At 41.7% G+C, this 15,168-nt stretch overlaps 1 protein-coding gene across 2 annotated transcripts in view; it reads left to right on the top strand.

Moving 5' to 3' along the window:
• SLC9A9 (solute carrier family 9 member A9) overlaps positions 1-15,168 on the top strand; it is a 582,632-nt gene that overhangs the window by 254,947 nt on the left and 312,517 nt on the right. For both annotated transcript variants that reach the window (XM_003826509.4, XM_055110591.2), the window contains one exon: positions 13,030-13,168. In XM_003826509.4, the coding sequence (XP_003826557.1) occupies positions 13,030-13,168 (139 nt within the window). The remainder of the gene's footprint in view (positions 1-13,029; positions 13,169-15,168) is intronic.

The following is a 15,168-nucleotide window of genomic DNA, read 5'->3' as shown; positions in this document are numbered from 1 at the left end:
CTTGAGAGATGAACTGTTCATCCTTATATCTAGCCTCTGACTCTGTTTTAGTAACTACCTTTATTGCATGGACAAGACAGGTCTAATAATTGCTTGAGTTAGTAATACATCAGTTCTTACAAGCTGTATTGGCTTGAGATTCAAATATATGTTAAGGTCCATATTCTTATTCCAGATAAAGCCATGTCCTGAAGAGCTAATGCCAGAGAGGACTCCTCTATAGAATATACACTTCATGGCAACGCCTAGAAACATATAAGTTAAGAATATTACATAGAAGCAAAACTTCCTTTGATAAGATTTGCTGGCCTGCAGTTCCCATGCTTCACACATGACACTGAAATCTGTGGGAATGAGGCAACTACCTTTGTGAAATACATTAGTTTAAGAAGATAACTATGTGCTTTCCTTCCAAAGATAACTTGAACTGAAGTGAAATTATCTGCAACTCTAAGAAGATGGATACAGATTCTTAATTAAATTGAGCTGTGATGGGGGCCCAGATGCTCACTTAATTGCTAATAAATGGGAGATCAGGGAAGGGTCTAGGGGAATGAGTCTATCAGTGCAAATATTTTCCAGGAGTTGGCTTGTCACTAGGTGAAACTCCCTCAGGCTGTCTCAGGCAGCTGTTTATAATGGGAGTGGGGTTTATCTAATGTGAGAATGAAAGGCACCCAGATTAAGAAGGCAGCCCATTGTCTATGAAGACTCCTTTGACCCAGAGAGGAAACTAGCATTTTATTCAGCCACTCATCACAGTCCTCAGCACACAGCATTTATGAAACGCTGCAGGCTCCAATCCAAGCAAGTGCCCTATGCTGATTCTTCTTATCTCTATGTAGCATGTGGTGAGCTGTGAATTGGTGATCTTGCCATGAAAGCAAACTCCGTTGTTTTCATGGGTTTTTTTCCTTGACTGTTGCTAATCAGCAAGTCTACACAACTTTATTAAACACCCTCTGTTCACAAACACATTTTCCTTCAGGTGTAGCCACAGGATTTCTGTGGTATATCTACCTCGGTGTACCCTTCCCTGAAAGGCTGCTAGAAGTTCAGCTTTGTTAGATTTGCAAAACCATGGATCGTCCATGCTTAGTGAGTGTTAACAATTTACATGCATCCCCTTGTTTGATACTATCCCAGTAGCCTTCTGCTCTATAGGCCTTATTAAGAAAAAGATGAATTCAATATTTGATCAAACTCTAAGCCTATTGTTCCTTCTACCCCAAAAGATTCTTATAATGTTCTAATACACTAGTTGGAATTCCCAAATGCCTTTATATTATTAGAAGTAGAGCTTAGTTTTTATTTAGTTTCTTTTGAGCAAATGGTGAAAGATATAGCTAATGCAAATAGCAATAATAACAGCTAATATTTTTGGAGTGCTTTCCATGTTGTAGGTAGCATTTTAAGCACTATACACATATTAACATATTTAATCCCCACTCTATGAAGGAAACACAATTGTTATCACCATTTTCCAGATGAAGATGCTGAGACAGATAAGTAGTTACTGTAAAGAGACAGTAGTCACCACTTGGAAAAACAGGACAAACTGCGTAGGATGGCAAATCTAAGTTGGTGTTGGTATGAATGCCAGGAGATATGGGATATAGTTTCATATTAAAACCCATTCAATATAGAGGAGAGAAATCTTGGCCTGTAAGTAGCCCTAGGTTGTCCATTAAGAAATCTTGGCCTGTAAGTAGCCCTAGGTTGTCAGCAAAACTCCTCATATTGAAATAGATATTTTAACTAATGTAATTTTTTTTCTTGCAAATTAGTACTAGAAATCCTGAAATTTTCAACTTCCAAGAGTGGACTTTGCCTCAGTCTAGGAAGATGGGGTGTATGTTCGAGTTATTTCTCTGTGAGCACATTCCGGTGGTAGAGCCAGGCATTTCCACTCCCCAGTCACAGGCTTTCCCTTGGTGAGATCTGAATCTAATGATGCTCCATTTACCTGCAAGTTACCTCGGGCAAGTGATTTAACCTCCCTGAGTCTATTTATCTCTGAAATGAGAACAATACAGTCATGCATGTCTTAACAATAGGGATATATTCTAAGAAATGCTTTGTTAGGCAATTTTGTCATCATGCAGACATTATGGAGTGTACTTACACAAGTCTTCTAGATGGTATAACCTACTACACAGCTAGTTTATATGGTATAACCTATTTCTTCTAGGCTACAAACCTGTACAGTATGTTGTTATACTAATATTGTAGGCAGTTATAACCCAATGGTAAGTATTTCTGTATCTAAACGTAGAGAAGATACATTAAAAAAATACCATATTGTAATCTTACCAGACCACTGTTGTATATGCAGTCTGTTGTGGATTGAAATGTCATTATGCAGTGCATGGTTGTACTTTTTTCGTTAGATGATTGGAAGGATTAAATGAGGGGAAATTTTAAAAGTTACTTAATCTATCTAAACCATAATTTCCTTATCTATAATGGAAATAATAGTAGCACCTTCTTTGGGGTTTACTTTGAGGGTTAAAGAAGATAATGCTTATAAAAACGCTTAACATAGTGCTTGACACATAGTGAATGCTTCATAGAAATGAATACAGGGAATAGTATTTTGAGGGCTCAGTAAACATTGGAGAATTTGACCTCCTTCTCTATTTTCAACCGTGGGGATTAATATTTGGTCTTGCTTGCACCTGTTTATGATTATATTTTAATTTTAGCTGGATTTCCATCTTTGGTGGCTATTAACCTACTTTTCCATATCTTTTTATATCTATTATGACTAAAATTTCACATATCACAGCATTCTTTGGAGCTAAGATTTCATTAATGAGGATTAAAGAAATTGAAAAGTTGGAGAAAGGATAGAAATTCCCATTAGGCCATGAGAATTATTCTCTCTTTCTTAAATGAATAGGCTCACAGTAGTGGGATTCAAATTCCTATTTCTGCTTTAAAGAGAAATACAAAGAAAGAAAAAGAAATAAGAAGTGAATTTGCAAGTTGCTTTTATCTTTAGGACTATCTCAAATTCACTTTCCTCTCAATATTAGGTATAAGAGAAAATTTCTCAAAATCCACAGACTAATTCAATTCTGACAACATGTTTCAAGCTAAATTGCAAAGTAATTTAAGATCTCCTTTCAAAGAAAATGCACATATAATTCATAACAAACCTCCTTTAACTCTTCTTCCCTTTTAACCAATTTTAAACTCAGAGGCCTCTTTGTCACCTTAAAAGTTGGAACTTAATGGACCAGAGCCACTTAGGAATCTGTCAAAGGCTTTATTCTGTGCTGAAATTTGTAACTGTTCTTGATGTCATCATCAACCTGGCTCCAACCTAAATCATCTGCATCCTCTATTGAAGTACTGCTCCTTACTGGCTGCGTGCTCAGACATTTCCAATGTCGGGATTTGGGTTAGCACAGGAAAGCCAAGTACCTTACTACCTTTCCTGCCAGGCCTGGAGGAAATTGGAAAATAGATAGCAAGTCAATGACCCTCAGGGTGGGAGGTTCCCTGAGGCCACATTATAACTCTCTAGGGCATGAATTTCCTCCACAGCACCCTGGCAAGTAACTCTTTTATTCTATGTTTAAAGCATCTCCAACTACAGAGAATTCACTACCCTTTTATAGTACCCATCCCATTTTCCATCAGATCTAAGAATTAGAAAATTTTGAAATAGAATATAAAGCTGGGAATCTGTCTTCCTATGATACGTTACTTTTGGACTATATCTTGTCTTCTGGAAATACAAAGAATGAATCCAGTCCTTCCTCTGCACAACCACCTTTCAAATACTCACTGCAGCTGTTTCTGCTAAATTAATCTATACTTTGAACTCCCATACTTCTCTCAATCTTTTTCTTCACTACTCTACTTTTTTTCCTGTGGTCTGCTGTTATTTGTCAGGTCTCGTTTAGGTGGTAGCATCCAGGCTGATGAGGACAGGCTTGGCTGCTGCAGCCTTTGAAGAGTGTCATGGGATCATGTTGTCTCCCACCCACCTTCCTCCACTGTAACTAACATAGACTTCACCTGGAATATTCCATCACACCCCTATCCTCTATCCCAACCCTCTAGTGCCTGCTCTTTCACCCTAGAAGAAAATCCTAACAATGTCCCGAAAGGCTCTATAAGACATGGCCCTGGCCCTGGCCCTGGCCCGGCTCCAGCCTGACTCCAGCCTGACTCCCACCACTGTCCTCCCCATCATTTCCCTCCAGCCATGCTGGCCTCCTTGTGGCTTCTCAGACCCACTGAACAAGCTTTGCTTCGGCGCCTAGAAAGCTCTCTCTTTATTTCATTCAGGACTCCACTTAATAATCTTTGTCAGAGAAGCCTTCCCTGACCATCCCAATCCTCTCTGTCCCATCCTCTCTTGCTGTTTTATTTTTCTTTTCAATCCTTGTCATTGAATTACACATTTATTTGCTTAGCTATTTATTATGTTTTCTTCTCCACTGAAATGTAAGGAACATGAGGTCAGGAGCTGTGTTTTGTTCCCTGCAGTACCTTCAGTGCTAAGAACAATGTCTGTACTTAATAGATGTTCAATAAATATTTGTGGATGGAATGAATCAATTAATTCAGCCTGAGATTGCATTATTCCCGAGGAAGCCATGATACACTAGCTTATCCTTCCCACGGAATTCCTCATGTATTTTTCTCTTGTGCCTGACATCAAAATGACAAGATGATATTCATCAAGGATTTGGAAAATCACTCTCTGGTATACATTTGGATTCTTAAGGAGCAGTCATTAAATGGTCCCTCAGAAGCAGAAAGAGTTAATTGATGTTCCCCCTCAAACACAGCTCTTGACTCTGCAGGGTCTTTGGCTCTTGGGAAGGTAAAACCCTATGGTTCTTATTCAAGCTCAGTGAACTTTGGCCAGGACCTCTTATTATTAAGAAGCAGCTCTTCTAACCTCCCAGGGTGCCTGGAATGCCCCCAATTTCTGAAGTCATTATGTTTTACAGCAGGTTCTCTTGACAGAGCTTCATTGGCCTTTGGCAGAACATAAGCCAGAATAATGGGCAGGCAGATGCCAGAACGAATTCCGATGTGTACACACAATTCTTGGCCCCATAAAAATCAATTCCTTATTCATAATTAAGCAACTTGTCTGAGAAAGGGCAGGTTCATACAGTTATTAAAAGATAAATAATAGATAAGGATCCACTTCTTTTTTTTTAAGGCATAAAGAATTTTAAACACAAAATAGCACTGTAATTGTTTTTCATCTACTTGCTTCCTACCTGTGACACCCAGGCCCAACAAAACAGAGCAGCTTTTACACATTTTCGTTGCCCCTTTATGTTGTGTTGGTCCTTAAAATGTGTCTTGAAAAGCAGAATGACAAGGCAGCTGTAGATGTGGAGAAAAGAAACTAGAAGCACTCCCACATAAATATCACATGATGGTCTTGTGGGTCTTTTCCTGTTTACCAGATTGGGGTTAGGGACCATGGCTGAAAACAGAAGTGGCTAAATGGTTTCATACTAAAAAGAGCAGCAAGTCTCCCCAGCAGTTAGGATGCTCACCCCTCAGCTGGCTTAACTGGCATCAGAAGCAGCCTCATTTCCCCCGCCCCCACCCCATCCCCTTTGCCTCACATCTGTGTATGAAAGGGTGGGGAAGGAAAGGGGTTATCCCGGGGGAAAGTGCAGTGTTTTAGGTGTAAACTGTTATACTGTTATCCCTTCCCATGAAAGTTCTTCCTCTTCCCTAAGCCAAGGGGAAGGGGAGTCTACTGGAATCACCCGGAAAGGCTGGTGCCACCTGCAAGGACAGAGGCTGTGAGCTCATCCTGCAGTGTAGAACCTGCAGTGGAGCCAAAGCCCTCTCAAAGCAGAGCAAGGGAAGAGAGTTATTGGACGTGGCCCTCAGAGTGTGGGCTCACACAAAACACAGAGACCAGCGCCTCTTCTGGCCTAGAGATTTCTGAAAGCAGGAGTCAGCATGAGCAGAACCTGAAGGCTCTTGGGTTTGATGTGCCTTGAGAGTATGTGGGGTAAGCCCACCCAACCCAGTGTTCTATGGCCCATGGAAGGTACTCAGGGGAACCCCAGATTAAGGAGATTGGCGATGTTAGCCCAAAATATCTGTGACAGGTCTCAGTCAATTTAGAAAGTCTACTTTGACCAGGTTAAGGACACAACCATGACACAATCTCAGGAAGTCCTAATGACATGTGCCCACAGTGGTCAGGGTATAGCTTGCTCTTACACATTTTAGGGAGACATGAGTGTATAGTATGTGTAAGATGTACATTGGTTCAGTCCTGTAAAGAGGGAGAGCTGGAAGTGGGGCTTCCAAGTTAGAGGTAGGTAAGAGACAAAAGGTTGCATTCTTTTGAGTCCTTGATCAGCCTTCCACTGAATATACAATTTAGTCTGGCTCAGTGAAATCTGCATTTTTACATAAACTATAGGGCAGAAACAATCAGATATGCATTTGTCTCAGGTGAGGCTCAGAGGGATGACTTTGAGTTCTGTCTGTCCTTTGTCCACAAGGAATTTCCTTTCACCTCCTAAGGGGTGACAGGCACTGAGCTGCCCAAGTGGCTACTGACCCAAGCCAAGGAAATAGGCTGGAAGTGTATAGACCTGGAAGATCTTGTGGCAGCTGTGAAGGGGTTCTCAGCAAAATGGAGGTGCCATCATGCCAACAGAGGTCTCTAAGAGAAGGACAAAGCAGCAAAAAGACTGAGGCCAGGCCGGGACCCTACACACCGCTGACAAGCAGTTACGCCCATAAAGAGGAGAGCTGGGCTCCCCAGCCCTCCTCCAGGCTTCCATCACCAGCAGGCACTGGCACCAGGTGTGAGGAGGTGGAGCATGCTGCCTTCCCTCCTTTCCAGTCATCCTGCTGCTGCTCTAGAATATTCTGCAGGGACAACAGGAATCCACCTTTGAAGATTTAGGTTTTAAGTTGGGCTGCACTAAGTTTTAATAACTGAAAGGAACTCAATAATGGGATTTGACCAAGATATCATTAATGGAACTACTTACCCAGCACAAAGGGGGATTTGATATAGTACAGCTGGAAGCAGTGATTGGAAAAAAGATCCATTTCATATTTATGTATGTTCCAACTAATCAAGAACTTTTCAATGAACTGGTGCCAATAATTTTTTTGTTAGGGATTACATATTTGGCAGAGAAAATGGAAGGTTCTTTTGTATATCTTTGGCTACAGTCATCGTTTTCTCATTTTTTCTGTAATGACTAAATTAATAGAAATCCTGCAAGAGATACAATATGTTCACTTCATATGTTCTTTTCATAAGCTTTCAAGCGACATTGATTTCATGTTAACAAAGGGAGTGAGGCTGGACTGAGGCTGGAGAAGCGGGCTGTTCTAATTGGCATGGGCACCCAGGAGGGTGAGTAGGCTGTGGGATTTGAGAGGACTGGCCAGGGAGAGCGTCCTGTGGAACCAGGGCCGCCAGGAGCTTGAGGTGGCTGGGTAGTTTCTGTGGGTAACTGTGCGGCAAAGTATCTCAGCAGCCCCAGTAAAGAATAACAGGGGAAGGTGGTGTTGGAAACTAGGAGACCTTGAGGAGGAGTGTCATGATCAGGAGAGAGATGACTCCATAAGGCCACAGTGGAAGGGCAGCCAGAGCCACAGAGGGGACGGCATTGTTGTGGTGCCATCTATATAATATTTTTCATACCTATTATTTTATGTTCACTATCAGCAGCATTTCTCACTCACAACATCTCTTCTTCCTCCTCTTTTTCTTCCTTCTTCTCCCCCTCCTCCTTCTTCTTCATTACTAGCATTTATTGAGCACTTTACTATGTGCCACACACCATTCTGCACAAAACAAATTCATATGATCAGATGATCCCTGCCACCCAAAGATGGTAGGCCTGGGACAGTCAGAGTGGGAGAGACAGGTGGTAAAATCTTAGTTCTGTTTGGATAGAGGTTTTGATTGAACATTGTTTGAAATGCTTGTTTTAGAACTAAATGAAGCACTCAGAGAGAGAGGTGATTTATTTAAGAAATGCTTATCTAGTTCTTACTGGGTGAGACACACCATTTCAAATGCTTTATAAACATTAATCCATTTAATTCTCATAGCAACCCAGTGTGGTTGGTACTATTATTGTCATCATCATTTTATAGAAACTGAGATAAAGGTGGTTTCAATAACTTGCTCAAGGTCACATAGGCAGTAAGTGGCAGTAAGCTGAGACTTACACCCAGAACTCAGGTTCAGATTCTATGCTCTTAACACTGCCTAAGCTATCAGACCCATTCCTTGCAGGAGCATCATATAGAAGAAAAGATGAATTGTAGAGAAACACTGAAGTCTGAATAATGTCTGTGAATGTGAAATGATACAGTAAGCAAAATGATCCTTATTCATGTTGCTTTCATCAAAGAATTTAGGATACTTCATACATTTCAAAATTTTTGAATAAAAGATGCTGCACACATTTATTTTTGAGTATAGGTCCAGTACACTGTCATCAAACTAATTTTGCTGAATAATCTATTGTTGAACAGAATGAATCAATATCCTGGACTTATTTCCAATTTATTTATTTTTAAATTTTAATTTATATATATTTTTATTTATTTATTTTGAGAAAAGATCTTGCTCTGTCACCCAGGCTAGGGTGCAGTGGCCCGGTCACAGGTCACTACAGCCTCAACCTTCCCTGCTCAAGCAACCGTCCCACCTCAGCCTCCTGAGTAGCCGGGACTACAGGCACGTACCATCACACCCAGCTAATTTTTGTACTTTTTTTAGAGATGGGGTTTTGCCATGTTGCCTGGGCTGGTCTCACACTCCCGTACTCAAGCAATCCAAATCCACCCACCTCGGCCTCCCAAAATGCTGGGATTACAGGAGCGAGCCACCCTGCCCAGCCTGGCTTCTGCTTCTTTTGCCTCATTTCTTACTAGAAGCCAGAGGACTTGCTTATAGAACATCCCCCACTAAACTTGAAGAGATGCAACTCAAGCTGAGTCTCCTGGCCTATTCTTGTCCCTGGAGCAGACCCCTGCCCACACAGCTGAGGGCACTCCTTCCCTCCTTGATCCACTGAGCCAAGAGCTTCATGAAATACATGAGAACATTTTAGCCCCACTCCTATGGCCATTTCTCTGCGGTACCTGCCTGGTACTTTCCTTCCTGGACACCCTGTTGTTCTTATGCAAAAGTAACTAGTTCAGCCCCAGCAACCTCAGAGCTTGGTGTGCCCTGAGGGCAGTCACACCCCATTTGCCCATAGTTGTAACTGACCACTCTGTTGTTATTGTGAGACTTGTGGAAGTTCTCAGCAGAATGATGATGATGACGGTGAAGATAAATAACATTCACTGAGTATTTATTTTGAGTGTACATATAAGTACTCAAGGAACGACTTAATCCACAAGATATATCTAAGAGTTTTAAATGTATCTCATATCCTCGCAACATTTCTAGGGGATAAATACTATTATTATCTCCATTTTACAGATGAGGTAACTGATTCTGAATATGCAGTAACTTGCCCAAGGCCATATAGCCAATAAGTATCAGATCTTGGGCTCAAATTAAGAGGCACAGGTGTCAGTTTCAAGATTAGATTGATACCCATGAAAGTACCCACAATATGACTGTGCATAGTCAATGTCTGCTAAAAAATCTTGTGGGTGGTGATTTGCTTCAAGAGATAACGAGCTTTTGCAAGCCTCCTTCCTTCATGCTTTTCTTTCTTTCTTCCTTTCTACTTTCCAGTTGTCCCGCACCTTCATTCCGTCAGCCTTTTTATACCCTGCCATGTGCCAAACAACAGGCTGTGTCCTGGGCATCCAAAGAGAAGCAAGACCGAGTCCAGTCTCAGCAAAGCTAGGCAGGAAAGCAGGATTTCCTGAGAAGTTCTGAGTCTCACCTGCTGGTGGGCCAGGAGAGACGGTGCTGTTGCCCTAGTCAACATACTCTGGCTTATGCTTGTGTACAGGAAGGTGCTGCCCATGTTCCATCCCGGGCATGAAAATAAATGTTCTAGTACCTGAACTCCTGTTGTCCTTATAGTTAGCATCACACTGTCACTCAACTATCCTGATGTGGGTTTATGTTTCCCCACAACATGATCGCCTTTTTAAAGGGAGAAACAAGAAATCTACATTGTGAACTTAGTAGCTGTGTGATCTTAGTTTCTCTGATTTTTAGTTTATGTCTTTTATGCAAAGAAAGAAAGAGAAAGGAAGGAAAGACAAAAGGAGAGAAAGAAGGAAGGAAGGGAGGGAGGGAAGGTAGGAAAGAAGGAAGGAAGGAAGGAGAGAGAAAAGGATAAGGAGAGAGAACAAAACATGCCTTGCTTACTTCACAGAGCTATTATAGGATCAAATAAAGCTATACTGTAGGCACAAGAGGGCTAAATATTATGTAAATGTGAGGGCTTTAGTATATTCTCACCATGGAACTTAAGGTTCTGAGTAATGCTGCCTCACCCATCTTTACCCCACCACACATGCCCACATAGGTGCAGCCATGTCTTGCAATTGCCCTGAACTCACCTGCCTCCTTGCCTTTCTTTACACTCTTTCCACTGCCTGGAATACTCTCTCCCCATCTCTGTCTGATGACATGCTACCTTGCTCAAATGCCACCTCCTTTATTCTAAAATAGTACCCCTTTTCTCCTTTGTACCATTAAATGTTGTGTATTTCTCACAAAATCACACTTAACACTGGGACTACAGCTATTTGTCATTTACATCTTAGGCTTCCCTGCCGAGGTATGCTTTGCATATGTCAGGTGTTTGATAAGATGTTTATTGGATCAAATCCTGCTTCCCTTCTCTATGCTCTTCCCTGCCTGCCTCCCACTTCCTATACCTATTAAATATGTCACTTGTCACATGGCAGGCACCTAGTGCATATGTCTGTGGAGCTTTAGGGCCAGCAAATTCAATGGACAATCTCCATAGGTCAAGGATAATTAAGCCTTTCCCTTCAGTTAAGTCAAATATCACAGGAAGGGTACAAAGTTTGGCGAACAAAGTGATCATACCCTGTTGAGTGGGAAGGAAGAGAACATTTCCCAAAGTACAGACTACAGATCAGTGGGCATACCCAGATGATTTTAGGTGACATACAGGTGAACTTTCTTTTTCTAAATTACCTATTTTTACATATATTAAAAAGAAATATAATTAGCACATCGAACTTATGATTTCGTAGATATTCTTTAATAAAATCTCCTGAATTTGAATAAAAATGATTTAAAGAAAAACGTACATAAATAATGGTACAGGGTATGGCCAAATGATGTGATGGGAGCGCTCAGAATTCCAGAAGCACCAGGCCAGGGAAACACTTCTGGAAGTTATGGAGGTGGAGAGAAGAATAAAGCCGTGCTTGTTCTATGGGTCAGATCTACTAGTGGCAACCACGGGTTAATAGAATTACTTCTAAAGCTGTGCTACTGTGCAAAAACCTTTGTTTGAAGGGCAGAATGCAAATGGAATGCTTTCTCATCACTATTGTTTCTTCACTGGAAGGAAGAAACATGCTGGAGAATGTCAACTCAAACACATCAAGCATCACAGCCTTGGGCACCAGGTTTCCTAACAACCAGTGGAGTTTTACACCTTTTCCCAGGACTTGCAGATACAAAGGACCCAGATGTGGGTTTACTTTTCCTTTTTCCCTGCAAAGCACAACACTTTACAAAAAAGAAAAACACTTCAAAGGCAGTCCTTTTCTCGCATACATTTCAAGGCTTCACTCAAGATCCACATTCATCTTCCTTATCCAATTACAGGATCAAAGCAGAAGTGTTTGGCCTACTTTGGGGGTTTAAAGACATCCAGGAAAAAACTAAGACCATTTAAAACTACCTTTTTTGATGCCACACATCTTCCTGTAGAAGAATTGGAGTTGGTTCCCCTTGCTCTCTCTTAAGTCATCTCTGGATACCAAAAGTCAGGTCAGAGAGCTAACATGCTCTAATCATCGACAACATAAAAGATTCAGTTACATCTCTGTAAAATCCAATCTAATCTCAGTCAATGTGTCTAGTGTACTTTTGCTCTCCACACTGCTACTTTTGGAGTTTCTTCCAAAACCCACTGCTAAACTCTTGATTTTTCCTGATTAGTTTTTAAAATCCTGTATTAAAATAAAAACTGCAAAAAAAAAAATCTGAAATGTCATTTCATTAGTCTCCCTAAAGCTAGTGGATCTAGCACATATGTTCATTTTAATGCTCAATATGGAGTTCATATTTCCTAAAATAGGACACGCCTTATCCTTCATATTCACACTCTGGGATCTGAGGCCCTGGTTTTAAAAAAAAAATAGCTTATATGACATCCTCAATAATATTTAAGTGAACAGACTGCCTATTGGTGGACTGATTTTTCTCTATGGAAATAAATCTGTTGGCAGCCGCCAGAATTGGGGTATAAAAGATGACCTTGGGCAGCTGTTGCCATTTGTTTTGGTGGGAAAAAGAGGGTTTTGTCTCTCCCTGGGGGTTAGTACTGTGATGTTCTGAGCACCATCAGTGCTCTGTTTCTGAAGGGTTACACTGGAGAGGAGGAATGCTTTGTGGTTTATGACAAGATCATGGCAGAATATTTTGTGCACACGGTGATTTGTATCACCCATTTGTGCACAGGCCATAAAAGTGCACTTTTTATCAGGAACATTTGTGAATATATAACAGCACTGAAGACATATGGCCACTAAATAATTCACAGTTATCTATCTTCTCAGCAGATTCCTTATATACCTACCATGTTTTAATGCCTAGTTTGCTCAGAAACAATATTCTTTATGACCCTTCCAATATAAAAATGTTTACTGACTGGCAGCAATATATGGATCCCATGGGATGGGGCTATAAGGAAGCAGAAAGATTTCTGCATTCTCCAACTCTCCCCTTCTGTATCTGTTTTCCCCTAACTCTTCCAACCAGCACCCAACATTACAGGAAAAGATACCTCTCCCCAAAGTGGGTGCGAAATCCTATCTGGGCTATGAGATGAAAGTCACTAACTAACCTCCACCCTCTTCTCTTTTCAGTTCTATATCCATTTACAGTCCTAAGGAGAATCCAAATGCATTTGACGCCGCAGCATTCTTCCAGTCTGTGGGGAATTTCCTGGGAATCTTCGCTGGCTCATTTGCAATGGGGTCTGCGTATGCCATCATCACAGCACTGATATCCTTTGTCTGTATGTGGAAAGCTGGGACTGTCAAGAACAGTCAATATCCATGGAATACTTCTGATGATGGACAACCTCCAGGCCCATAAAAGGCTAGATAGTCTGGTCCAAGTTTCATATGGCACCACTGGTGCCATCTTGGTTCTCAGTCACCCCTGGAGGCATAGGTTGGTACCAGTGGCAGAGGGGCCCAAGCTCTCTTCTTGCCCAAGGTCAGTTCTAATGCTATTGACACTATCTGATCCTAGGACATCAACAGCCTTAAATAAATATCACCTAGGAAAATTAGTGAACAGGAGCCATCAGGATTGGCCTTACTAGGGTCAAGAGGGAGAACTGAAGATCCAGGGTCAAGAATAAGACAATTGATTAAGGGTGATAAATTGGGTATGATCTGCCTCTTTTTCAGGCTTATTCAATCACTAGCTTATAGGGTAGCTCAAGCCAGAGGTCACTGTGGGTCTAAACAAGCATCTACAGCTACTTTATAGAAGGGAACCTGCAAGCAATGCTGAAATGATATGTGTGCCATAGCTGAGCAATCATGTCATTTGATTCCTTTTTGTTGTTGTTAGGAAGTTGGGATGATAGATGGAGTTTCTAGAGAATCTGAGCCAAAGAAAGAAGCTGGTCTGGTGGGCTGCTCACTTAGAACATTCAGATAGGGCAAAAGTAAGTCGGAGTAGAGGAGGAAGGCCAGAAGGCCAATGTCAAGTATAAGGGTTAGGTGGAGCCACAGAAGAGAGGTAGAACAGAAGATCTAGGGCCAAAGACCTCAGGGGAAGGAGAAGGAAGAAGTGTGCCAGAGGGGTGAAGGCCCCAGGCAAAGAGAAGGCAAAATATTGGGGGCCTTTTTCTATGGGGTCTCGCCCAGACATTCACTGAGCAGCTGCTAAAATGCTTCATTCTACTGGGGGTATCTAAGAAGAGTCAGGAGATGTGTAAAACAAGGACCCTGCCCTCAGTGAGTGACAGGCTTAGAAAGATGAGCTCTACATTAAGACTGGGATAGAAAGTGAGTGCCAGAGCCGCATCGAAGTTATCACACTGTAAACACTCAAACTGGGACGAGGCTGTTGTGTCTGGAATAGTATAATACACTTGGCCAACTTTATGATTCTGGAAAATAATTTGAAAAGCAGTATTTATAAGCAGAGTGGGTTTTGGGCATGGCTTGGAAGATAGAATAGGAGCAAAGGCTGAGCAGTCGGTGATTCAGGAGGCGAAGACTAGCATTCACTAAGGTATGGCAGTGGGACCAATGTGGCATCTGGAAGACATGCCTGGGAGGACCAGAGGGCTCCAGCTAGTGAGAAATGGAGGATGAGGGGACTCAGGAGGGATGGAGTCAGCTTGTGGAATATCTTGAAGTGGTATTTCAAAGAGTCTGAGTCTCTTTCTCTAGTCCACAATTAGCTGCCAAAGGTTTCTGCTCAGGAGAGTGACACACTGACAGTCCTGTTTTTAAAATATAGATGAGGAACTGGAACAAAGGATGAATCAGAGGAAGGAGACTAGAATCAAGGGAAACTGTGATGATGAACTGCGGGGGAAGCATCAGGAAGGGGACTGATATTTAGAAGGAAAAATCTCTAAGACTTAGTGATTGGCTGGCTATTGGAGATAAAGAAAAGGAGACAGTCAAAGGCTACTACAAAGTTTCATCCGGAGAACCTTGTAACATGGCATCTCCATTGACAGAAATAAAGTCAGTCAGAAGAGGCAGTGCTGGTTTCCAACAAGAAAAAATGACCTACCCAGTACTTATGCTATGACAGGCCGCCTACGACGTGTTTTCCATGAGTGTCTCATCTAACCTTCACAATGATCCTATCACCAGATGCTATTTTTATTGGATGTGAAGCTTAGAAAGGGTAAGCTGTTGCCCAAGTCATGCAGCCAGCAAGTAAACCCAGACAGTGAGAACCGAGAGGCCGAACATGCTCTCATCACTGCTCCCTATTGCCTCTTAATTCTTAGTTGGAGCTGTGTGGAG

Source organism: Pan paniscus, chromosome 2, assembly GCF_029289425.2.
Source record: "Pan paniscus chromosome 2, NHGRI_mPanPan1-v2.0_pri, whole genome shotgun sequence".
Taxonomy (NCBI): Eukaryota; Metazoa; Chordata; class Mammalia; order Primates; family Hominidae; genus Pan; species Pan paniscus.
Note: the sequence above shows the minus strand (reverse complement) of the source record. Positions and strands in the feature narration are given on the sequence as shown.